The sequence below is a fragment of the Neoarius graeffei genome, chromosome 20 (assembly GCF_027579695.1).
Source record: "Neoarius graeffei isolate fNeoGra1 chromosome 20, fNeoGra1.pri, whole genome shotgun sequence".
Taxonomy (NCBI): domain Eukaryota; kingdom Metazoa; phylum Chordata; class Actinopteri; order Siluriformes; family Ariidae; genus Neoarius; species Neoarius graeffei.
Window position 1 is genome coordinate 29,841,872 of NC_083588.1, and position 26,911 is coordinate 29,868,782.

The following is a 26,911-nucleotide window of genomic DNA, read 5'->3' on the forward strand; positions in this document are numbered from 1 at the left end:
AGCTGAAATACTGTCAAAGTTCTACTTCTTAAATTTTTGTAAAATCTCTAATTGTTCCATCAAAATAATAATAATAATTGGCTTTTTTTCATGGGATATCAGATATATTCCATTTAGCTAGCATGGTATTGAACTTGTCATCGACTTATTCAGTATCATGCTAGCTGAATGTGGTATATCTGATATACGATTCAATGCCAGCCAATACTATTTAAATGTCACTCAGATCTGTGATACATTTTGTATGAAAAATACGAGTTTTTCAACGTGAACCTCATTCATATAAACTTCAAATAACTTCTCATATATATATATATATATATATATATATATATATATATATATATATATATCCATGTCATCCTCAAGCTCGGGTCCTTTACCAGAGGCCTGGGAGTTTGAGGGTTCTGCGCAGTATCTTCAATGTTCCTAGGACTGTGCTCTTCTGGACTGAGGCTTCAGATGTTGTTCCTGGGATTTGCTGGAGCCACTCTCCCAGTTTGGGGGTTACTGCCCCAAGTGCCCCCACTACCACAGGGACCACGCAACCCTTGACCTTCCACATCCATTCCAGCTGCTCTTTCAACCCTTGATACTTCTCAAGTTTCTCATGTTCCTTCTTCCTGATGTTGGCGTCAGCTGGGATCACCACATCTATCACCACCACCCTTTTCTGCTCTTTGTCCACCACCACTATGTCCGGTTGGTTAGCCAGGATCTGTTTGTCAGTCTGGAAGCTGAAGTCCCACAGAACCTTGGCCCTGTTGTTCTCAGCCACCTTCTGTGGTATGGCCCATTGGGACTTGGGTACTTCTATTCCATACTGGTTGCAGATGTTCCTGTATACTATCCCAGCCACTTGGTTGTGCCTCTCCATGTACGCTGATCCAACTAGCATCTTACACCCTGCTACTATGTGCTGGACTGTTTCAGGGGCTTCTTTGCACAGTCTGCATCTTGGGTCTGATCTACTCTGGTAGATCCTGGCCTCTATGGCTCTTGTGCTTATGGCCTGTTCTTGTGCTGCCATGATTAGTGTTAATATACTGTTAATATTAACTAACTGTTAATATTATAGTCAGGCTGTCTGTTGTTGCCCAAATAAGGATGGGTTCCCTTTTGAGTCTGGTTCCTCTCGAGGTTTCTTCCTCATGTCGTCTGAGGGAGTTTTTCCTTGTCACCGTCGCCACAAGCTTGCTCATTGGGGATAGATTAGGGATAAAATTAGCTCATGTTTTAAGTCGTTCAAATTCTGTAAAGCTGCTTTGCGACAATGTTTATTGTTAAAAGCGCTGTACAAATAAACTTGATTTGATTTGATTTGATTAGTGCCTCTGTGCTGTCTGTCAGTCCTGCATTATCCAGCCACTGGTAGGATTTCTTGATATCAGCCACTTCCTCTATCTGACGGTGGTACATGCCATGTAGGGGTTTGTCCCTCCAGGTTGTCTGTTCCTCCTCCTCCTCTGCACTCTCATCAGGGTTCTGCTGCCTGAGACATTCACTTAGCAGTTCATCCTTTGGGGCCATCTTTCTGATGTATTCTCGGATTTTCGATGTTTCATCCTGGACCATGGTCTTGATGCTCACTAGCCCTCGGCCTCCCTCTTTCCGCTTAGTGTATAGTCTCAGGGTGCTGGACTTGGGGTGGAACCCTCCATGCATGGTGAGGAGCTTTCTAGTCTTGATATCTGTGGCTTCTATCTCCAGGGATGTGATTTGGGGCTGGTGAAATTATCTGAAAATTTTAGCCAGGGGTCTGGGGGCCGCAGGCCCCCAGCTGGTCCAGGGCAGCGGCCTGGTGGGGGGACAAGGGGGGAAGCCCCCCGAAGCTCCTGGGTTCTGGGGTTTTCTGACTTAAAAATTGTACTAAAATAGCAAGCAAACACATAAGAAAAAACTTGTCATGATTAACAAATTCAAGCCAATTTAATGGTCAACATGCAACTCTGACACACACACTCTCGCTCTCACTCACACACGCACTCTCACTCTCTCTCTCACACACACACACACACACACACACACACACACTCACACTCACTCTCACACACACTCTCACACACACACACTCTCTCTCACGCTCACACACCCCAAAGAACCAGCGCGAGCAGGGCCCGCTAGCCCCACGCCTTGTGACATAATTTGCCCCGAGGCGAGCCGCGGTTTTTCTCCAACCATTCCCAGTGGAACTTTTTTCACTATTCTGTCGATTTCTTTAACTCGATTTGCATCTTTACGCTCGATCACGGAGGCTGCCATCTTTCAACTCTTTGTTTGAAGCGAGCTTACGTACAGCTATCTAACAAGCGCATTCATTGGTTGTTACAGAGCGATGAGCCAATCACGTACCTCGTTTCATCTCATTGACGTAATTACGTCATTTACGCAATTCCATCATTGAGATGAAACGAGGTACGTGATTGGCTCATCGCTCTGTAACAACCAATGAACGCGCTTGTTAGATAGCTGTATGTAAGCTCGCTTCAAACAAAGAGTTGAAAGATGGCAGCCTCCATGATCGAGGCGTAAAGATGCAAATCCGAGGCTGCCATCTTTCAAACAAAGTTGGAACGAATAGGATACGAATGTGGATGAGGGAAAAATCGGAAAAAAAAAGTTTTCTTCAAGTTTTGAGGTGAAAAAAGTGGAATTCCGCGAATTCGCGGAAAAATCACATCCCTGTATCTCCTCCTTTGGCCAGTTTATGATACCAGCGGGGTATCTGATGACTGGTAGTGTGTACATGTTGATGGCTCGGACCTTGTTCTTACCAATCAGCTGACTTTTCAGGACCTGCCTTACTCTCTGGAGGTATTTGGCTGTGGTTGACTTCCTTGTGGCCTCTTCATGGTTTCCATTAGCCTGTGGGATGCCAAGGTACTTGTAGCTGTCTTGGATATCACCTATGTTGCCCTCTGGTAGGTCAATCCCCTCAGTCCGGATCATCTTGCCTCTCTTTGAGACCATCCGGCCACACTTGTCCAATCCGAATGACATCCCTATGTCATCGCTGTAGATCCGGGTGGTGTGGATCAGCGAGTCTATTTCTCACTCGTTCCTGGCATACAGCTTGATGTCATCCATGTAGAGCAGGTGGCTGATTGTTGCCCCACTACGGAATCGGTACCCGTAGCCGCTCTTCGTGATGATCCGACTGAGGGGGTTCAGGCCTATGCAGAACAGCAGTGGTGATAGCGCATCTCCTTGGTATATGCTGCACTTGATGTTGACTTGGGCAATGGGTTTTGAGTTGGCCTCTAGGGTTGTCTTCCACATTTCCATTGAGTTCTGGATGAAGGTCCTTAGGTTCCTGTTGATCTTATACAGTTCCAGACATTCCAGTATCCATGTGTGTGGCATTGAGTCGTAGGCTTTCTTGTAGTCAATCCAGGCAGTGCACAGGTTGGTCTGTCTCTTCTTACAGTCTCGGGCGACTGTTCTATCAACCAGTAGCTGGTGCTTGGCTCCTCTGGTGTTACTGCCAATTCCTTTCTGTGCCTTGCTCATATATTGAGCCATATGCTTACTCATTTTTGCCGCAATGATGCCTGACAGGGCCTTCCATGTTGTGCAGAGACAGGTAATTGGCCGGTAGTTGGATGGGATGGGTCCCTTCTGGGGGTCCTTCATGATTAGGACTGTCCTGCCTTGGGTTAGCCATTCTGGGTGGGTCCCATCCCTCAGCAGCTGGTTCATCTGTGCTGCTAGGCGTTCATGGAGTGCAGTTAGCTTCTTCAGTCAGTACGTATGGATCATATCGGGGCCTGGTGCTGTCCAGCTCTTCATCTTTGACACTCTTTCTTGGACGTCTGCCATTGAGATGGTTACTGGTTCTTGTTCTGGGAGGTTGCTGTGGTCAGCTCTTAGGTCCACTAACCATTGGGCATCGGTGTTGTGTGATGCCTTTCTTTCCCATATGTCTTTCCAGTATTTTTCCACCTCAGCTCTTGGTGGGTCTGACCAGTTGTTGTTTCCCTGCCACTGAGAGTACACCTTGGCTGGTTCAGTGGAGAACAGCTTGTTTATTCTCCTGGCCTCTCCCTCCTTGGTGTATCTCTTCAACCGGGTGGCCAGAGCTGTTAGTTGCTGTTTGGCAGTTTCGAGTGCCTCTGGTATGGAGAGTGAGTTGTACTTCCTGGGTGCCCCTTTATTCACCATGTTCCCTTTCTGTAGTTCAGCTAGCTGGCTAACTTCTCTCCGTGCTGCCTTTATCTTGGCCTCTAATCATCTCTTCCATGGTGGATACTGTTTGTTACTGTTTGTTGAGCCCACCTTGTGTCCAAGCATCTCCATGATTACTGTTGCTGTACTGTGTATCAGCTTGTTGGTCTCAGTGATGGTTCTTGTGGAGATTGTCTTCAGAGCAGCATTCACATCTACTAGTAGATCTTCTGAAGGTACTTGGCAACTCAGCTTCGGTATTCGTCGGGGGCTCCAGGTTTCCAGTTGGCCAGTTGAATATATATATATATATATATATATATATATATATATATATATATATATTCTAGTGGGGGTGGCACGGTGGTGTAGTGCTTAGCGCTGGTGTAGTGCTTAGCGCTGTCGCCTCACAGCAAGAAGGTCCAGGTTTGAGCCCTGTAGCCGGCGAGGGCCTTTCTGTGTGGAGCTTGCATGTTCTCCCCATGTCCGCGTGGGTTTCCTCCGGGTGCTCCGGTTTCCCCCACAGTCCAAAGACATGCAGGTTAGGTTAACTGGTGACTCTAAATTGACCATAGGTGTGAATGTGAGTGTGAATGATTGTCTGTGTCTATGTGCCAGCCCTGTGATGACCTGGCGACTTGTCCAGGGTGTACCCCGCCTTTCGCCCGTAGTCAGCTGGGATAGGCTCCAGCTTGCCTGCGACCCTGTAGAACAGGATAAAGCGGCTAGAGATAATGAGATGAGATATTCTAGTGGGTTCATTGATGGCATGCAATATTATCATATCGCTTATCCTCCATGTATTACGCCACTCTCCCCAATGGAGAATGAGCATGCAATATTGTTATAATATTGCACGTTGTCAAGACAACAGGACATCACACATCAGAGCTCATGCGAAGATCTCATCTCATCTCATTATCTCTAGCCACTTAATCCTGTTCTACAGGGTCGCAGGCAAGCTGGAGCCTATCCCAGCTGACTACGGGCGAAAGGCGGGGTACACCCTGGACAAGTTGCCAGGTCATCACAGGGCTGACACATAGACACAGACAACCATTCACACTCACATTCACACCTACGGTCAATTTAGAGTCACCAGTTAACCTAACCTGCATGTCTTTGGACTGTGGGGGAAACCAGAGCATCCGGAGGAAACCCACGCGGACACGGGGAGAACATGCAAACTCCGCACAGAAAGGCCCTCGCCGGCCACGGGGCTCATACCCGGACCTTCTTGCTGTGAGGCGACAGCGCTAACCACTACACCACCGTGCCGCCCTCATGCGAAGATTCAATGACAAAACTTTTCTGCTGTGCATGCACAGAATCATTTCTTTGTTGGCTGTGAAAGGGAGAAGACGAAGTTAATCCACTGCTACTGCTAGAATTAGCTGTGCTATAATTAAGCACTAAATAAATGAACTAAAAACTGAAACCAAAGACCCGCTGAACACGCCCTGCTGGACAAAGTCCTGGGCGAGGTAAACATACCAATGGACAACGAAAAACTGGAAAAGAGACACGTCGTAGATGTAAAACTTCTGTGCTAGCAAGTGACTGTTTGTAAAAAAAAACATGACCGCAAAGTTTGCTTCGGTAAAAGCAGAAGATTTTGAAAGAATTTTGATTGCCAGGTTGCTCCATTGTGTGTCGTTATCAATGTTGATTTTAAAAGTAACTAAGTAAATTACACAGGGAAAATAATAATAATAATAATAATAATAATAATAATAATAATAATAATAATAATCAGCTTGATATTGGCCTGCGCTAGCATTGGCCTTCGCTAACACTACACCAGCTAGAAGGTAACTGGACTGCCATGCAAACAGCACTGAGTTGTGGGTAAGCTCGCGTTGTCCTTCAAGAATGCTGATATGAAGAATGTGCAATATGTATAATAATAATAAAAATAATAATAATAACAACAACATTGGCTGTTTTTTGTGGTCTATCAGATAATAATAGTTCCTTTATTTTATATTGTGGCAGCGGGGGTGTGGTCAAGCGCCGGTCTGTGACAGGAGGGCGAAGTCAGGTAAGGTAAGTGGCAGAATCACTACACTTGACGGCAATTAACCTGTGTTTGTGTGTGTCTTCCCAGTGACCGCGCCCTATTTAAGGAGGGAGAGCGAGAGCAGAGGAGCTGATCTCTGGACGAGACGCTAGTGTGTGTCTCTGTATGTGCCGAAAGTATATTGTTAAACTGAAAAGTGTGGCAATAAAGCCTTTGGTTACACCTGATCTCTGTCCTGCCGTCCTCTGTGCTCCACCCACACGTTCGAACCGTTACAGTGGTGCCGAAATCCGGGATCCAGAGTGGAGCACCAACTGATCAGCCCCATGGAGTCCTCCCCATTTGCCGACCTGGTCCACGCCCTCGCCAAGGCCCAGCAAAGCCAGCACCAGGCGCTCGTCACCCTCCGGAAGGAACAAGAGCGGCGCTTCGAAGCCCTGGTGCTGGCCCAGCAGGAAGACTGCGAGGTGTTCCGGCACCTCCTCGCGTCGGCGGGGTCCACCAGCGCTCCGGCCACGGGCCTGTCTCCCCTCACCATCACCAAGATGGGCCCGCAGGACAACCCCGAGGCGTTCATCATGCTATTTGAACAGGTCGCAGAAGCCTCGGGGTGGCCGATGGAGCAGCACGCGATGCGCCTCCTCCCCCTCCTAACGGGAGAGGCACAGCTGGCCGCGCTACAGCTCCCTGCCGACCGCCGGCTGGCCTACGCGGACCTCCGCCGGGCGGTCCTCCAGCACGTGGGGCACACGCCAGAGCAGCAGTGCCAGCGCTTCTGCGCTCTGCGCTTGGAGGAAGTCGGCCGGCCATTCGCGTTCGGCCAGCAGCTCCGGGACGCCTGCTGGCGGTGGCTGAGGGCCGACAATCGCGACGCCGAGGGGATCATCGACCAGGTGGTGCTGGAGCAGTTCATCGCTCGCTTACCCGCAGGAACCATGGAGTGGGTCCAGTGCCACCGCCCGGCGTCGCTGGATCAGGCAGTGGAGCTGGCGGAGGATCATTTGGCGGCTGTTCCAGTGGCAGGACAGCAGATGGCGTCTACTTTTCTCTCCTCTTCTCTCTCTCTCTCCCCCCCCTGCTGTGTCCCATCCTCGCCCCATTCCCCCACTGCAGAGACGGGGGCCGGCACCACCTCAGCCGGCCCGCCGCACCCGCGGTGCCCTCCCGTTTCTCCCTTCTGTGTCTGTCTCTCCCCCACCTCAGGTGAGTGAGCCCCAGAACACCGGTGCAGAGGGAAAGCCCGGGCCGGTTTGCTGGCGCTGCGGGGAGCTGGGCCACCTTCAACAACAGTGCACGGCAATGGAAGTGGGTGCGGTGGTTCGGATCCCCGACGCGCCAGAGGCCGCCCTCAATTGGGCCGGAGTGTATCGCATACCGGTGAGTATCCAAGGGGCTACATATCAGGCGTTGGTGGATTTGGGTTGTAATCAGACCTCAATTCGCCAAAGCCTGGTGCAAGACGAGGAATTGCGGGGAGCACAGGGGGTGAAGGTGTTGTGTGTGCATGGGGATGTTCACAGCTACCCTTTGGTGTTGGTCCACATTTTTTTCAGAGAGGAAAAATTTATAGTCAAGGCAGCGGTTAATCCTCGCCTTACCCACTCTTTAATTTTGGGGACTGATTGGCCGGGATTTCGGGGGTTAATGACACGCTTAGTAAAGAGTGGGTCCTGCTATTTGACAGGGGGAGGTCCCGGTGTTGCTTTGGCGGGAGCAGCTGTCACAGAGCCGTCTACATCATCTCCGCGTCAGAGTGAGGAGCCGCCGGCTCCTCCTCTCTCTATTGGGGAATCCCTTGCGGATTTCCCATTAGAACAATCGCGAGACGAGACTCTGCAACATGCGTTTGACCAAGTGAGAGTAATCGATGGTCAAACGCTCCAGCTGAACGCCACCCCGTCCTTCCCCTACTTCGCAGTTAGGAAGGATAGGTTATACCGAGTGACGCAGGACACTCAAACTAAAGAGCGAGTCATGCAGCTTTTAATTCCGAAGAGCCGCCAGGAATTGGTATTCCAGGCAGCTCACTTTAATCCCATGGCTGGACACTTAGGGCAGGATAAGACACTAGCCCGAATAATGGCCCGATTCTATTGGCCGGGGATTCGCGGCGATGTTCGTAGGTGGTGTACGGCATGCTACGAATGCCAGTTAGTAAATCCAGCGGCCATTCCAAAAGCGCCTTTGTGCCCTCTTCCACTGATCGAGACCCCGTTTGAGAGAATTGGGATGGATCTCATCAGGCCATTAGATCGGTCAGTATGAGGGTACCGCTTTATATTAGTTCTGGTGGACTATGCAACGCGATACCTGGAAGCAGTGCCTCTGCGCAATATCTCAGCACGCAGTATTGCAGAGGCGCTCTTCCGCGTAATCTCCCAAGTCGGAATCCCAAAAGAGATTCTGACTGATCAAGGCACTACATTTACGTCACGGACACTGTGCAAACTGTATGGGTTATTGGGGATTAAGCCGATCCGCACCAGTGTGTATCACCCACAAACAGACAGTTTAGTGGAACAGTTCAATCGCACCCTCAAAAATATCATTAAAAAATTCGTAAGTGAGGACACACGTAATTGGGATAAGTGGCTCGAGCCCTTGTTGTTCTCAGTGCAAGAGGTTCCCCAAGCCTCCACGGGGTTCTCCGCGTTCGAATTATTATATGGGTGTAAGCCGCGCGGCATCCTAGACGTGCTGCGGGAAAATTGGGAGGAGGGACCTTCACAAAGCAAGAACGAAATTCAATATGTTATGGACCTGCGTGCAAAATTCCACATGCTCACCAACCTAACTCAGGAGAATTTGCGGCAGGCCCAGGAACGGCAAGCCCGCCTATACAACAAGGGTACAGGCGGGAGTACACCCAGGGAGATAAAGTACTCATACTGTTGCCCACTTCGAGCTCCAAATTGATCGCCAAGTCGCAAGGGCCCTTTGAGGTCACACAGCGAGTCGGGGACGTTGATTATGAGGTGAGGAGAACGGACAGGGGTGGGGCACTACAAATTTACCACCTCAACCTGCTTAAACTCTGGAATGAGGAGGTCCCCGTGGCGTTGGTGTCGGTGGTTCCGGAGAAGGCGGAGCTGGGACCGGAGGTTCAAAAGAGGTCATTGGCATCACACACCTCTCCGGTCCCCTGTGGAGACCACCTCTCCCCGACCCAACTCACGGAGGTCGCCCAGTTGCAGACCGAGTTTTCGTATGTGTTCTCACCCCTGCCCGGTCGCACCAACCTCATAGAGCACCACATAGAGATGCCCCCGGGGGTAGTAGTGCGTAGCCACCCTTACAGGTTACCCGAACACAAAAAAAAGGTGGTTCGGGAAGAACTTGAGACCATGCTCAAAATGGGCATCATCGAGGAGTCCCACAGTGACTGGAGCAGCCCGGTGGTCTTGGTACCCAAGGCCGACGGGTCGGACCGGTTCTGTGTGGACTATAGAAAAATCAATGCAGTGTCTAAATTCGATGCATACCCGATGCCTCGCATTGATGAGTTGCTCGATCGACTCGGCACTGCTCACTTTTATTCGACGCTGGATTTGACGAAGGGATATCGGCAGATCCCCTTGACTCCACTATCCCGAGAGAAAATGGACTTTTCCACACCGTTTGGTTTACACCAATTCATCACCCTTCCATTTGGGCTGTTTGGGGCACCCGCTACGTTTCAGCGGCTGATGGACAAAGCCCTCACGCCACTTTTGCGGCCGCCTATCTGGATGATATTATCATCTATAGTAATGACTGGCAGAGGCACCTCGAATATCTGAGGGCCGTCCTTAGGTCGCTGAGACGAGCGGGGCTCACAGCCAACCCAAAGAAGTGTGCGATTGGGCGGGTGGAAGTACGGTATCTGGGCTTCCACTTGGGCAATGGGCAGGTGCATCCCCAAATTAATAAGACGGCAGCGATTGCGGCCTGCCCGAGGCCCAAGACCAAAAAGGGGGTGAGGCAGTTCCTGGGGCTGGCTGGCTATTACTGTAGGTTTATACCTAATTATTCAGACGTCACCAGCCCGCTGACTGACCTCACTAAAAAGGGGGCACCAGATCCGGTCCAGTGGACGGAGCAATGCCAGTGGGCTTTTTCTGAAGTGAAGGCTACACTGTGTGGGGGGCCACTTTTACACTCCCCTGACTTTTCTCTCCCCTTTGTGTTGCAGACCGATGCGTCGGACAGAGGGCTGGGGGCGGTTTTGTCCCAGGAGTTGGAGGGGGAGGACCGCCCCGTCCTGTACATTAGCAGGAAGCTGTCAGTGCGTGAGGGGCGCTACAGCACAATCGAGAAGGAGTGTCTGGCGATCAAGTGGGTGGTCCTCGCCCTCCGTTACTACCTGCTGGGGTGCCCTTTCACCCTCTGTTCGGACCACGCGCCCCTCCAGTGGCTCCACCGCATGAAAGATGCCAACGCGTGGATCACCCATTGGTATCTGGCACTCCAACCCTTCAATTTCAAGGTGGTCCACAGGCCGGGGGTGAACCCACACGTTCGAACCGTTACATATATAAAATCTCGTTATCTGTAGCCGCTTTATCCTGTTCTACAGGGTCGCAGGCAAGCTGGAGCCTATCCCAGCTGACTATGGGCGAAAGGCGGGGTACACCCTGGACAAGTTGCCAGGTCATCGCAGGGCTGACACATAGACACAGACAACCATTCACACTCACATTCACACCTACGGTCAATTTAGAGTCACCAGTTAACCTAACCTGCATATATTTGGACTGTGGGGGAAACCGGAGCACCCGGAGGAAACCCACGTGGACATGGGGAGAACATGCAAACTCCGCACAGAAAGGCCCTTGCCAGCCACGGGGCTCGAACCCAGACCTTCTTGCTGTGAGGCAACAGCGCTAACCACTACACGACCGTGCCACCCATATTTATTTATTTATTTATTTATTTATTTATTATATCAGATAAGTGTTCATTTATTTAGTGCTTAATTATAGAACAACTATAAAAGTTTTGTCACGATGCATGAGCTCCAATGTGTGACATCGTATTGTCTTCGACTAGTGCGCCAATGTGTGACGTTGTGTTGTCTTTGAGTTGTGCTCCGATGTGCGACATCATATTGTCTTCGACTAGTTCAATATCATGCTAGCTGATTGGAATACAGTGGTGCTTAAAAGTTTGTGAAACCTTTAGAATTTTCTATATTTCTGCATAATTTTCTATATTTCTGCATAAATATGATGCTTTTGATCATCAGATTTTCATACAAGTCCTAAAAGTAGATAAAGAGAACCCTATTAAACAAATGAGACAAAGATATTATATTTGGTCATTTATTTATTGAGGAAAATGATCCAGTATTACATATCTGTGAGTGGCAAAAGTATGTGAACCTTTGCTTTCAGTATCTGGTGTGACCCCCTTGTTCAGCAATAACTGCAACTAAATGTTTCCAGTAACTGTTTATCAGTCCTGCACACCAGCTTGGAGGAATTTTAGCCCATTCTTCCATACAGAACACCTTCAACTCTGGGATGTTGGTGGGTTTCCTCACATGAACTGCTCACTTCAGGTCCTTTCACAATATCTCGATTGGATTAAGGTCAGGACTTTGACTTGGCCATTCCAAAACATTACTCTTTAACCATTCTTTGGTTGAACGACTTCTGTGCTTAGAGTCATTGTCTTGCTGCATGACCCACCTTCTCTTGAGATTCAGTTCATGGACAGATGTCCTGATATTTTCCTTTAGAATTCGATGGTATATTTCAGAATACATTGTTCCATCAATGATGGCAAGCCGTCCTGGCCTAGATGCAGCAAAACAAGGCCAAACCAAGACACTACCACCACCATGGGTACTTATACCACTTACAAGTGGGTTAGCATGGTCGCCTCACAGCAAGAAGGCTCTGGGTTCGAGCCCAGCAGCAAGTGAGGGCCTTTCTGTGTGGAGTTTGCATGTTCTCCCCGTGTCTGCGTGGGTTTCCTCCAGGTGCTCCGGATTCCCCCACAGTTCAAAGACATGCGGTTAGGTTAATATTGGACGGCCTTGGGCTGAGGTGCCATTCAGCAAGGCACCCAACTCCCACCTGCTCCCTGGGTGCTCTTAGCATGGGTGCCCACTGCTCTGGGTATGTGCGTGTGCTCACTGCTCACATGTGTGTGTTCACTGCTTCAGATGGGTTAAATGCAGAGAGGAAATTTCACAAGTGTGTGATGAGTAAAGTTGTGCTTTCTTTCTTTTTTTTCATGTTTCACAGATGGGATAAGGTTCTTATGCTGGAATGCAGTGTTTTCCTTTCCCCAAACATAATGCTTCTCATTTGAACCCAAAAGTACTATTTTGGTCTCTTCCATCCACAAAACATTTTTCCAATAGCCTTCTGGCTTGTCCACATCATCGTTAGCAAACTGCAGACAAGCAGCAATGTTCTTTTTGAAGAGCAGTGGTTTTCTCTTTGCAACCCTGCTATGCACACCATTGTTGTTCAGGGTTCTCCTGATGGTGGACTCATGAACATTAGCCAATGTGAGAGAGGCCTTCAGTTGCTTAGAAGTTACCCTGGGGTCCTTTGTGACCTCACCAACTATTACATGCCTTGCTCTTGGAGTGGTCTTTGTTGGTCGACCATTCCTGGGTAGGGTAACAATGGTCTTGAATTTCCTCCATTTGTACATCGTCTATCTGACTGTGGATGGGTGGAGTCCAAACTCTTTTGAGATGGTTTTGTAACCTTTCCCAGACTGATGAGCATCAACAACGCTTTTTCTGAGGTTCCCAGAAATCTCCTTTGTTCGTGCCATGATACACTTCCACAAACATGTGTTGTGAATATCAGACTTTGATAGTTCCCTATTCTTTAAATAAAACAGGGTGCCCACTCATACCTGATTGTCATCCCATTGATTGAAAACACCTGACTCTAATTTCACCTTCAAATTAACTGCTAATCCTAGAAGTTCACATACTTTTCTGCACCAACATCTCTACCTCAAGTAGGGCAGCCCCCACCAGACAGCATGGAGGGAGGATGGTTTCGGGCATACTAGACTCCTCCTGGTAGGCAGAGAATATCCTGGACAGGGCGTCGGGTTTGCCATTCTTGGAGCCTGGGCGGTAGGAGAGCATGAATCGGAACTGGGAGAAGAAGAGAGACCATCGGGCTTGTCGTAAGTTAAGGCGTTTGGCAGACTTGAGGTGTTCTAGGTTTTTGCAGTCAGTCCAGACAAGGAAGGGGAGATCCAACCCCTCGAGCCAGTGCCTCCACTCCTCCAGGGCTAGCTTGATGGCCAACAGCTCTCTGTCACCGATGTCGTAATTTTGTTCAGCAAGGGACAGCCAGCGAGAGAAGAAGGAGCAGGGGTGGACCTTGTTATCATTGGCCCTCTGGAAGAGAAAAGCTCCTACCCTGGACTCGGAAGCATTGACCTCCACGATGAACTGTTTGGTTGGATCGGGTAAGGTGAGAATGGGTGCTGTGGTGTACTTGCACTTGAGCATGGAGAAAGCTTTCTCTGCTTCCTCCCCCCACTTGAACAAGGTCTTAATCGAGGTCAAGGCAGTGAGAGGTCCGGCCACCGTGCTGAAGTCACGGATGAAGCGCCTGTAGAAATTGACGAATCCCAGGAAATGCTGGAGCTCTCGTCGCAAGGATGGGGTGGGCCAGTCAGCGACTGCCTCAAGCTTGAGGGGGTCCATCTGGATCCTAGCCAGGGAGATGATGAACCCAGAAACGAGACAGATCTCTGGTGGAATTCACTCTTTTCCGCCTTGACAAACAGCTTATTTTCTAGCAGGCGCTGGAGGACCTGCTGGACGTGGCCCCAATGTTCCTCCAGGGAGCAAGAGAAGATCAGGATGTCATCCAGGTACACGAAAATGAACATGTTAAGAAAGTCCCTTAGGACGTTGTTGATGAGTGCCTGGAAGACTGCAGGCGCGTTGGTTAGGCCGAAAGGGATCATGAGGTACTCGTTAGTGGCCAGTGGTGGTGTTAAAGGCCAGCTTCCACTCATACCCCTCCCTGATCCTGATGAGATGGTAGGCATTGCATAAGTCCAACTTGGTAAATATCTTGGCTCCCTGGAGTAGTTCAAAGGCCATGGTCATGAGTGGTAGTGGGTAGCGGTTCTTGACCGTGATGGCGTTGAGACCTCGATAGTCAATGCAGGGGTGGAATGACTTGTCCTTCTCCACGAAGAAGAATCCCGCCCCTGCTAGGGAGGAGGAAGGGCAGATGATCCCAGCTGCCAGAGACTTGGAGATGTACTTCTCCATAGCTTGCCTTTCAACGGGAGAGAGAGAGTAGAGTTGCCCTTGGGCAGCACCGTCCTGGGCAGGAGGTCGATACCACAGTCATAGGGTCTGTGAGGAGGGAGGGACACTGCTCAGGTCTTGCTGAAGACGAGTCTTAAGTCCAGGTATTCCGGAGGCACGTGAGAGAGGTCGGGAAACTTGCTGGCTGAAGGCTGCGGTGGTTTGGCAGGAGGCAGAGTGGAGTTCAGGCAGGAAGCTAGGCAGGAATGGCTCCAGCCTAGGATGGTGTTATCGGCCCAGTTTAGGTGGGGGTTGTGCTGTGTTAACCAGGGTAATCCTAGGATGATAGGTACGTGGGGGTTGTTCATGATGTGGAGTTGGATGGCTTCAAAGTGGTTGCCGGAAATCCTCAGGGTGAGCGGGGCAGTAAGGTGGGTGATGGTGGTCAATCTGGTGCCATTGAGTGTCAGGACTGTGAGAGGGACGTCGAGGGTGAGTAGCAGGATTCCCAGACGTTTGGCAGTGGCGGAGCAGATCAGGTTCCTATCCACACCAGAGTCGACGAGGGCCTGGAGATGGTGATGCTGGTTGTCATGGATGACGATGACAGGGAGTAATGGTCGATCAGTGCGGGGCTGGTTCAGAGCGTTGCCCACCAGGGCCCCTCGATTCACTGGTGGTCTCGTTCCCTTTAGTGGGCAGGCTCGGCAGATGTGGCCTCACTGACTGCAGTAGAAGCAGGCCCCTGTGCTATGCCGGCATTGTCGTTCCTCCGCTGACACCCGTACCCAGTCTACCTGCATGAGTTCGACGGACGAGGCGGGAGGTGGAGAGGCGGTGAAGCTGGGGCGGGTCTTCTCTCTCGTCCGTTGCTGGAACCGGGCGTTGATACGGTTGGCGAGGTCCATGAGACTGGAGAGGTCCGACGGCAGTACCCACGATACCAGTTTATCCTAAATAGCATTGGACAGGCCATGCAGGAACGCATTGACCTGGGCGCTCTCGTTCCAACCGCACGCCACCACCAACATCCGGAACTCGATGGCGTTGTCCGAGGTAGACCGGGACCCCTGCTGCAGCTCCATGAATTCCCTAGCCGCCTCCCGGCCGGACAGAAAACAATCAAAAGTTTGCCCCATCTCCTCGGAGAAATCTTTGAAACTGGAGCAACAGGGAGCATCGGCGTCCCAGACTGCTGTTCCCCACTCTCTGGCCTTGCCAGTGAGGAGTGTGATGATATATGCCACCTGGGAGTGTTCTGTGGGGAAGGTCAGAGGTTGCAGCTCCATGATCAATGAGCACTGAGATAGGAATGATCTGCAAGTACTTGGCTCTCCATCATAGGGCTGAGGTGCTGGGATTCTCTGTTCGCGGAGAAAGGCAGTAGCAGGATCTGAAGTTGGAGACGGCTGGGCAGGGGTAGGCACGGCTTGATAGCACTGCATCTGTGTGGTGAGGAGGTCGAGTGAGTTGGACAGGGTGGCGAGGTTCTGGGTGATCTGCTGGAGGTCTTGTTGATGGGTCCCGTGGAGAGTCCCTTGCTGCTGGATGGCCGTTCTCAGACGGGTGAGTTCCACTGGATCCATGTCTGGCCAGAACGTACTGTTAGGGGTGGAGGAAGTGTGGTGAGATTAGGATCCAGTAGCAGAACACACAGACAGTAATCCAATAAATAATGCGACTTAATCCAGGGAAAGGGCGTGGCAAAAAAGGTAAACAAACAGTATAGAAAAACAAATAGCAAAAATAGTCCAGGAAAAAAGAGACAAAAAACTTGACAAAAAAACGAGGTGGGCAAGGACAAAAACGCTAGTGCAAAAAAACATGAACAAGAAAAAACGTTGAATAGAAAAAAACATGAAACGCAATGGAGGCACAGAAACGGCTCGAGTAGCAAACGAGATGTTCTGGCAAAATCAGAGTCTGAGAACGGCATATTAATTGAGGTATTTCACCTGACGTCACAGGGTCACGTGACGCCCCGGTGTCCGCCATTTTGAACATCAAGCTACATACTAACGCTGCAGACAGGGAGGGAGAACCAGCTTGAAAAAAAAAACGTGTTACAGACACCTAGAATAGATTAATTTGTCAGTAAGCACTCTATAAATAACCATGGTGTTTGCTTGTTGTGCTGTGGGCTGCCACAACAGACAGGGACAGCGTGCTGGACGCTCCTTTTACCGGTTTCTAGTGATGGGAATTTCGGCTCTTTTTCGGGAGCCGGCTCTTTTGGCTCTTCTTACTATAAGGAGCCGGCTCTTTCGGCTCCCAAATGGCTCCTGAGATTTTATTTTTGATTTAATTGCTGCAATTAACTAGTTAATTAATTACATTATTATTTATATTTTATCAATAGGATGTTTTCCATTTTATTTTTTTAGTTTTTGTAGCCATTGTAAAGCTTTGTAAAGTATAGCAGTGTAACAATATTCTAGCTATAGAAATAAAACTTACTTCCCAATTAATAAATTATTTTCTCACAAACATAATGCAAAACTGTGTTATATTACCAATATAAAATACACAGCTGATTTTCCCCTCCTCAGGTGCCTCACAGACTCCTCTCCCCTGCGCTCCACAGCTTTAAGCATTACACCAATTTTCGTATTTTCGCAGCTGTGAATGACATCAACCCCCCCAACCAAAAAAAGTAGGCGTACACCATGCTACTTTTTTTCCTTTGAATGATAATAGACAACACAAAGACGCAATCGGACAGCAACTTTTTTTGTGAAAGTCTCTCTCTCTCTCTGAGGCACCTAAGGATAAAAAACTAATTCGGCTCCCCAACTCGGCTCCCACCGAAGAGCCGGCTCCCGTCGTTCACTTCAAAGAGCCGGCTCTTTGAACCGGATCGTTCGCGACCGACACATCACTACTGGTTTCCTACTGACCCAGACAAGAGGGCCAAATGGATTACAGCTGTGAAGAGACAGGATTGGGAGCCAACAGAGTACTCCAGACTTTGCAGTGATCATTTCATTTCAGGTTAGTTTATCAGTTAACGCAATTTTGATAAAATATATAGCAAAAAGTAAAAGGGTCAGTGTTTGTTAACCCATCTGAGCAGTGAAACAAGGCAGTGTTAATTTGTCTAGGGTTGCATGTAGCAGACATCAGACATAAAATGCAATAACAGTGTTAGGACTGGGACTGTTTTGGCCTCGAGAGGCCACTGTTATTTCCTTTTCTGGTCATGTTTGTTTTGGGCCTCTAGAGGTCACCACTGTGTTCTGTGTTTTGTTTTTGTCTTATTGCCTGTTTCCTGCCCCGCCCTGTCCTTAATTAGTTTGTGTATAAATACCCCTCTGTTTGTTCCCTTGTCACGGAGTCTTTTTCCTATGTTATGCTGTTAGTGCTAGTTCCCTCTGTCCCATGTACCTTGTCTGTGTCTTTGTATTCTTGTTTTTTGCTTCTTTCTTTTGGACTTTGTGGATTTTGTTTTTGACCTTTTTGATCTTCTCAGCGTTTGAGTTTTTGCCTTTTTTCTTATTTGGATTTTGGACTTTGAACCTTGGGATATTTTATTTTTGTTTATCTTCTGAGCGTTGGATTATTCTTTTTGTTTTTTCCCTTGGATTGTACATAGTGTAAATAAACTGGTTTTGATACTTTTCTACTTCCGCCTCACGCCTCTGCACTTGAGTCATCCCCCTGGTGGCCTAGTGGGGGTTTGCTGGATTATCACACCAGCGAACCAGGTTCGAATCCCAGCAAAACCCTAACAGAAAGACTCCGTCATGACCGACTCAGCAGAGGCTTCTTCATCTGTCTACCCGGCCAACCTTCAGGGAATGATGGCTGCATTAACACGCCTCGGATCCACCATGGACACTCATGGACAGACTCTTGCAAGCCAACGTGAGACCCTTGCTTGCCATGAGGTACTGCTTCAGCAGATTGGGAGAACCCTGGCACAGCTGACTTCTCTGCCCCCATCTCCTCCGCCTGATTCTGCTCCTGCTCCACCATCCGCTCCAGTGCCTCCTGCCATGCTGCCTTCTTCACCTCACGAACCAAGCCTTCCTGCACCACAGAGATATGATGGCAAGCACAGTGAGTGTCGAGAGTTCCTTACCCAGTGTCAACTCACCTTTGAGCTTCAGCCTACCACTTACACTACGGATCACCGCAAGATTGCCTTTGTGATAACCTTGTTAGCTGGTAAGGCGCGAGCCTGGGCTACTGCTATCTGGCAGAGACAGGGACCTGAGTGCTCTGATTTCCAGCTGTTTACTGAGGAGATGCTGCGTGTTTACTGAGGAGATGCTGCGTGTCTTCGATCAAGCAGACATCAGTAAAGACGCAGCCAGAAAGCTCATGTCCATCCGGCAAGGGGGAAGCGTCGCAAACTATGCCATCTCGTTCCAGACGCTCGCAGCAGTAAGTGGATGGAATGAGACTGCCCTGGTGTCAGCCTTCCACCATGGTCTGTCTGACCCCATCAAAGACGGTCTGGCTTCTATCGGATGCCCAAGTGACCTCGAAACACTGATCTCACATTCTACTCGTCTGGACAACAGGATGAGAGAACGCCGCCAAGTCCTGAGCCTCCCTGGCCTCCCTGCCTCTACCTGGAGCCCATCTCTAGGTAGAGGCAAGTGGGTCGTACTCGTCTCTCTGCATCTGAGAGGGAGTGCAGAAGGAGGGACAAGTGCTGCATCTACTGTGGCAAGCCTGGTCATTTCCGAGCATCATGTCCCGAAATCTCGGGAAAAGGACTGCCCCGTCCAGCCGAGGGAGGGTTGTGACGGGGCCTACCCTCTCTCCCGGACTCCCTGGCCAAGGAATCTACATCCCAGTCTCCATCTCCTGGGGTGAGTCCATCCACTCTTGTCAAGCTTTGTTAGATTCAGGGGCAGCTGGAAACTTTATGGATATTCACTTCGCCCAAAGTATCAATGTCCCGACTGCTCCTCTTGAAGTCCCACTGTCTGTGTCTGCCCTGGATGGCCAAGCCTTAGGTGACGGAAGAGTCACCCAAGTAACTTCTCTAGTCTTCCTCCAGTCTCAAGGTCACAAGGAAGAATTATCCCTGCACCTTATTCCTTCACCTGAGTTCCCAGTTATTCTAGGTCTCCCTTGGCTTACCCACCACAACCCTTGTATAGACTGGGTCACTAGCCAGGTTGTGGAGTGGGGTCCTGCTTGCTATGCCTCTTGTCTGCTCTCTAGCTCTCCTGTGTCTCCTCCCGAGCCTCCTGATCTCACCGAGTTATCTCAAGTTCCCACAGAGTACTGGGATCTTAAGGAAGTTTTCAGCAAGAGCAGGGCCGCTGTTCTTCCTCCGCACCGTGCCTACGACTGTGCCATCGACTTGCTCCCTGGGACTACCCCTCCTCGTGGCAGACTGTTTTCCCTCTCTCAGCCAGAATGCAAGGCCATGGAGGAATACCTCAAAGACGCCCTGGTCTCTGGGTTCATTCGACCCTCCACCTCACCCACTGGTGCCGGCTTCTTCTTTGTCGGCAAGAAGGATGGGGGGCTCCGACCATGTATTGACTACAGGGGCCTGAACAAGATCACTGTGCGCAACTGATATCCCCTTCTGCTGATGTCCACAGCATTCGACCTGCTCCAAGGCACCACCGTCTTCACCAAGTTGGACCTACGGAACGCATACCACCTCATCCGTATCCGACAGGGAGACGAGTGGAAGACTGCCTTCAACACCCCGTCTGGGCACTACGAATACCAGGTGATGCCCTTCGGACTCACCAACGCACCAGCTGTTTTTCAGACCCTAATCAACGATGTCTTGAGGAACATGATTAACCTGTACGTTTTTGTCTACCTCGACAACATCCTTATCTTTTCCATGACCATGCAGGAGCACCGCCACCATGTCCGCCAGGTTCTCCGGAGGCTGCTACAGAACAATCTGTTCGCCAAGGCCCAGAAATGCGAATTTCATGTTCCCGAGGTCTCCTTTCTGGGTTTTATTGTACGGACAGGCCAACTCCAAATGGACCCAGCCAAGACCCTGGCCGTCCGGGACTGGCCCACTCCTAAGTCCGTCAAAGAGGTTCAGCAGTTCTTAGGATTTGCTAACTTCTACCGCAAATTTATCAGGAACTTTAGTTCTGTAGCAGCACCCATGTCGGACCTCACCAAAGGGACAGGTGGATCTTATGTCTGGTCTCCTCAGGCGGAAAAGGCGTTCAAAGACCTCAAGGACCGCTTCTGCACGGCACCCATTCTGGTCCTCCCGGACACCTCCCAACCATTCATCATGGAGGTGGACACCTCAGACAGTGGTGTCGGCGCGGTGCTCTCTCAACGTTCGGAAGGAAAGCTGCACCCCTGCGCTTACTTCTCCCACCGCCTGAGTCCTGCAGAGTCCCGGTACAATGTGGGGGATCGAGAACTGCTAGCAGTCAAACTTGCCCTTGAGGAGTGGAGGCACTGGCTGGAGGGAGCACAACATCCATTCCTGGTTTGGACAGACCACAAGAACCTGGAGTACCTCCAGCAAGCCAAGAGACTGAACTCACGACAGGCTAGGTGGGCCCTGTTTTTCAGTCGGTTTGACTTCACCCTATCGTACCGCCCCGGCTCCAAGAACACCAAACCTGATGCACTGTCCAGGCTGTTCTCTGCCACTAACAGGGAGAGTGAAGTCGGGCGTATTATCCCTATATCCCGGATTGTGGCTCCTGTCCGCTGGGGTATTGAGGAGACCGTTCGACAAGCTCAACGCCGGGACCCTGATCCTGGGACGGGGCCACCGGGCCTCCTGTACGTCCCTCGTCAAGTCCGGGCCAAGGTTCTCCAGTGGGGTCACTCTTCCCCTCTCACTGCCCACCCAGGAGCTTGGAGGACCCTGGACTTCCTGAAAAGACGCTTCTGGTGGCCTAACATGGAGAAGGAAGTGAGGTCATTTGTCCTGTCCTGTGAGGTCTGCACCAGAACCAAGAACCTGCGACAGCGTCCCCAGGGTCTCCTGCATCCTCTGCCTATTCCCCAGCATCCCTGGTCCCACGTGGTGGTTGACTTCATCACGGGTCTCCCTGAGTCTCAAGGTAACACTATCATATTGGGCATAGTGGACAGATTCTCCAAGGCCTGCCGCTTTATTCCACTGTGCAAACTCCCCTCTGCCCTTGACACTGCTAAATTGTTGTTCACTCATGTCAAGTTTTTGGTCTCCCTCAGGACATCGTCTCTGACTGGGGGCCCCAGTTCTCCTCCCTAGTATGGCATGGCTTCTGCAAGAGCATTGGGGCCACTGCCAGCCTCTCCTCTGGGTTCCACCCCCAGTCCAACGGCCAGATGGAGAGGCTCAACCAGGACCTGGAAACCACCCTGCGAGGCCTGGCTATGGATAACCCGACATCGTGGAGCACCTGGCTGCCATGGGCAGAGTATGCCCACAACACCCTGCAGTCATCGGCCACCAAGCTGTCGCCGTTCCAGTGCCAATTCGGGTTCCAGCCACCTCTGTTCTCGGACCAGGAGGAGGACGCTGGGGTGCCCTCGGTCAACCATTACGTGAGACGGTGTTGCAAGACCTGGAGCAAGGTCAGGAGGACACTCATCCAGACCTCCAGTACCAACCAGACTCAGGCCAACCGCCATAGGAGACCTGTCCACACTTTCCACCCTGGGCAGCGGGTTTGGCTGTCCACCAAGGACCTTCCACTGTGGGTGGAGAACCGCAAGCTTGCTCCTCGCTACATTGGCCCCTTCAAGGTTGTACGCAGAGTTAACCCTGTCTCCTACCGGCTCCAGTTACCACGTACACTAAGGATCAACCCCACATTCAATGTTTCCCTGTTGCAGCCCGTACTGACGTCCACGTATGCTCCTGCCGCTAGGAACCCCCCGCCCCCCCGCATTTTCCAGGATCAGACTGTGTTCACCGTGCGCCACCTGCTGGACTCCCGCCGGGTTTGCGGGGGCCTCCAATATCTTGTGGACTGGGAGGGCTATGGCCCTGAGGAGTGCTGCTGGGTCCCAGCTCAGGACATACTCGATAAAGAACTTTGTCGGGACTTCCATTCGGCCCATCCTGATCATCCTGGGAATGTCAGGAGATGTTCCTGGGGGGGGGGGGGGGGGGGGGGGGGTCCTGTTAGGACTGGGACTGTTTTGGCCTCTAGAGGCCACTGTTATTTCCTTTTCTGGTCATGTTTGTTTTGGGCCTCTAGAGGTCACCACTGTGTTCTGTGTTTTGTTTTTGTCTTACTGCCTGTTTCCTGCCTTGCCCTGTCCTTAATTAGTTTGTGTATAAATACCCCTCTGTTTGTTCCCTTGTCACGGAGTCTTTTTCCTATGTTATGCTGTTAGTGCTAGTTCCCTCTGTCCCTCTGTCCCATGTACCTTGTCTGTGTCTTTGTATTCTTGGTTTTTGCTTCTTTCTTTTGGACTTTGTGGATTTTGTTTTTGACCTTTTTGATCTTCTGAGCATTTGAGTTTTTGCCTTTTTTCTTATTTGGATATTGGAGTCATCCCCTTGGTGGCCTAGTGGGGGTTTGCTGGATTATCACACCAGCGAACCAGGTTCGAATCCCAGCAAAACCCTAACAAACAGAGGCTAGAAAGAAACGGGACACAGAAATAAATAAACAGGGCTCCATACCAAGGCTGGGTACAGTGTTTGTGATAAAAGACAGATCCAATTTAACACGAATCACAGCTTACTTTCTTGTTAAAATGTGCAAAGGTCTCCACCATCTCATACCGCCTTGCACTGAAGGACTTAAGCGTGCCGTCCAAAATGGCTGCGTCACGTGACTTGGTCACGTGGGTGAAATACCTCAATAGGCAGCGGTGAAAACCAGGAAGTGAATACAGGTGAGGTGGAATTCCCGTCCTGGATCTGGATCGGCGCTGGCATGAGAGATCCGTAATCTCCGGAGTGGATGTCCGGGGCGGAGCATGACACTTTGCCATTTTGTTTTTCTCTACTCATGGTATATGAGCTGATAGCCTAGTAGTAGAGTAGCCAATCAGAGTGGATGATTGCTCATATCCAGTGAATGTGGATAGAATAATAGTGGATATCATCTTATGACAGAATATGACCTCAAAGGCATTACAGGTTTATGACATGGTTACTGGTGTGTCATGATGCAAGTGAAGCATTCCTAAATCTTATTATAATAGTGTAATATTGCAGCAGCAGCAGCTGATGCATCTGGTATTCAATACACATCTTCCACATCCTTTTTTTTTTACTTCCAGCTTTATTTATGCACATCAGGCCTTTAAATGCAAAATTTGTTGTCATCTAACAATTTCTTAAATGTTTCACTTACCTTAACCTGTGGATAGCAGCAAGAGCAGATGAACAAATAACAGAAATAGAAAGAGAAAGGGATTAATTGTGATTTCATCATGTTGAGTGACACCTGTACTGTATAAATGTATCAGGTGACAGAAAGGCCGACAGGGCATTGTTCTTATGAGGGCAATTGACTGCAAAGATATGATATATGTCTGATATGAAGACAGGAACAGTCATTAGCTGCATGTTTGAATGCTGTCAGAACAAAATCAGTAGCTCGTCTCTAGAAGTCTGACAACCCAAGCATGCGTTCTAAGAGATTAAAGTGAGCTGCTTGGTAGCTTTTGGTAGGAACATAAGGAAGCAACTTCTCTACTGGTGTTTACATATTGTTTAATTCTCTTTCTCTCTCTGTCTGTCTCTCTCTTTGCAAGCTTTGCTCATCACAACTTGATTAGCGTCACAGTTTTAACTGTATGGTGTCTAAAATGCCACTGCACCACATTGCTGTCATTGCGTCTAACAGACTCTGATAGGCAATCTCTCTCAGTGAGTACCATTCGAAGAGCTGAGCCTACTGTGGCCATAAAATGATACACAAGCCTCTAGTCCTCAGGGATGAGTGGCACATTAGAAGCTAAATCCGGCTCCACTTACCAGGTGAAAGCATTTGACAACTCATCAGAGAGTTATTACTGTGGCAGCCATCTACTCCAGATTTATAACAGTTATAAACAGATGGGACTCAAGAGGATGCCTGTGTCTCTGTAGCTCTATCAATCAAGGCAAAAAGAGCTCATTATATTCCTATCAGTCATAAAGGTTTACATGACTGAGGTGACACCCGCAGATCCTTCACAATGTATAAAGTGTCAAGCAGTGTCTTGAAATGAGTGTCCATGAAAAATGAAAAGGAAGATAATCATAAATCCAGTGTCCTTGAATTTTTTACAGTGGTAAAATATTCATGATGAAAGCTTGTTGTTGCTCTGCGTACTGTGTGTGTGTGTGTGTGTGTGTGTGTGTGTGTGTGTGTGTGTGTGTACACTCACCTTCCACATACTGGCCTCTTTGCCATAGATCACTGCCATATTGTTGACTTTCTCTCTCTGAATGTTGAACGCCTCTGTGTGGTTTAGTTCTTCAGCAGCAAAGCCCATGAATGAGTTGTCAGGAGTATGTGCTGCATGGGGAAACAATTTGTACGGAGTTGCTAGGTCTTGACTTGATATTTAAAATGATTTATATTAAAATCTATCATGCACAAACCTATCGTTGTTGATATCTTTCTCTTAGATATTTATTTATTTCACATTCGTGAAATGAGTCGCCTCTGTTAACTTTTTGTAATGGTCAGTGCATATTCCACCATAGGAAGGTCTTTAGGACAAAAGCGTTTATGCTTTACATTTTAAAGAGACAGGCTGGCTCATCATGGATAAATAATTTTATTAGGGATAAAGTTAGTTCATATGTTTGAAGTCTTTTTATTTTTCTGAAAAGCTGCTTTGTGATAATGTCTGTTGCTAAAGGCCCAGTCCCACTGGCCGATGGACACAAAACGTATGCAAAAAGGACACAGCGGACGAGCAAAATTTCGGGGGTGGCTCTATCCGTTTTCATCTGCTCCAGAAATGGACAAAATTGGCGAAAATTTGCGAAAACAGAACGGAAAAGAACGGACGTGGGTAGTATATAGCGGGGATGTTAAACGCATGTTCATAGGAAGCCTAGCGGATGAAAGCGGATGGAAGTGGATGACAGCTCCGAAGGGGTTACCGGTGATAACTGAGAAGCGGACGCATAGCAGAAAGAGCGGATGCATAGCAGATGAAGGGGATGCATCACGTACGCCTAACGGAAACAAAGGGGATGTTGCGCGGATGTATATCGGATGCAGACCGTTCACTGCGCATGCGGGGGGTATGAATTGCGTCTGCTCCGCGGATATAAAGGGATGCAGCACGCACGCCGTCAGCATAAAGTGGAAAGACGTGCTGGCGGCTACATCGATACATCTCTACTACTAGATGATTTTCTCCCCCTTTTTATACAAAATATTGATTGTCCGCTAGGTGTCCTTCTACATACTCTAGACATACTCCAGACATCCTAAATATACGAGATACATCCCAGATATAAACGCTTTGTCCGTTTTGAATACTTTATATACGAGATGCATACGCTTACATCCTTTCTATTTCCGTGCTACTAATGATGAATAGACGTTTCATGTACCTTATCTTTCCTCCCTCTTTCCGTTTTCAGCTGCAGCGGATGTGAGTTGCGAGGATGCCCAGAGGATGCAGAGAGGATACAGCAGACGTTTAACGGATGATGACGGACATAGAACGTTTGTTGCTCGTATATGTCGCGGATTTACATCGTACACGGCGGAAAGTTCATCCGTTCTAAAAGTTTTGTGCAGCTCAATTACTTTTCTTTCAAGTAATTGCCTTGTTTTTCCTGTGTTTCTGGTTCCAGTTCTGTTTTTCTGATTTCTTTCATTTCCTTGATTTTGATCCATGTCTGCACCTGTAATATGAATATGGATATGGCTTTGTTAATGCTGTCTACCTGTTCTCTGACCCCACTATAATTTTTGACCATGATGTTTGAACTGTTCGGTAAAAGCTGATTAAGAGTTGATCTCATGATTCTGCTTCTCCACCTCTACACTGCACAAAAGACCTAAGGATTAAGCTGAAAACTGTGCACAGTGTGAGTCCAGTAATCTGTGCCCCCGCATGCTGCTGTATGATTCCATGAGCTTCCTGCTAACATGACCACTGGATACTCTAGCAGCATACGATAACATTGATTTTCCACCAAACAGCACAAGCTTCATTTCCAGTTTACAGCCAAGGCCTAGGTCTCATGTTCCAGTCTGCTCTGCCTTCCCGCTCTGGTGAGGACACAGCTCTACCCTCTGGAGCTGGCATCCTCACTGGAGTCAGGAAGCAATACGATGACGTCCTTGCCAGAGTCAGGAGGCAGAGCAACTATGTCATTGCTCCACCACCCTGTACTGGTAGGGATGTCATTGCTCTGCGTCCTCTTTGGTTTTGTCAAGATAGTTGTTGCTCCTCTGCTTGCTTCCGCCAAGGTTGTTGCTCTGAATTCTGGCTCCAATAAGGACGATGCTTCATCTCAAGGCTTCATCTGAGTTGTCACTCTCCATACTGACTCTACTAAGCCCCCAAGGTAATTATACTATGCCCCCAAGGTAATCTCTCTGCCTCCAGGTTTCACCAAGGTCATCGCTCCA

At 49.3% G+C, this 26,911-nt stretch overlaps 1 protein-coding gene across 2 annotated transcripts in view; it reads right to left on the reverse strand.

Moving 5' to 3' along the window:
* The window catches only part of LOC132868531 (alpha-1,6-mannosylglycoprotein 6-beta-N-acetylglucosaminyltransferase B-like), a 569,499-nt gene that overhangs the window by 41,101 nt on the left and 501,487 nt on the right, over positions 1–26,911 (reverse strand). The window contains exon 13 of one of the 2 annotated variants that reach the window (XM_060901478.1): positions 24,696–24,826. In XM_060901478.1, the coding sequence (XP_060757461.1) occupies positions 24,696–24,826 (131 nt within the window). Of the gene's footprint in view, positions 1–24,689; positions 24,827–26,911 lie in introns of both variants that reach the window. The other variant, XM_060901476.1, reaches the window with a different exon arrangement.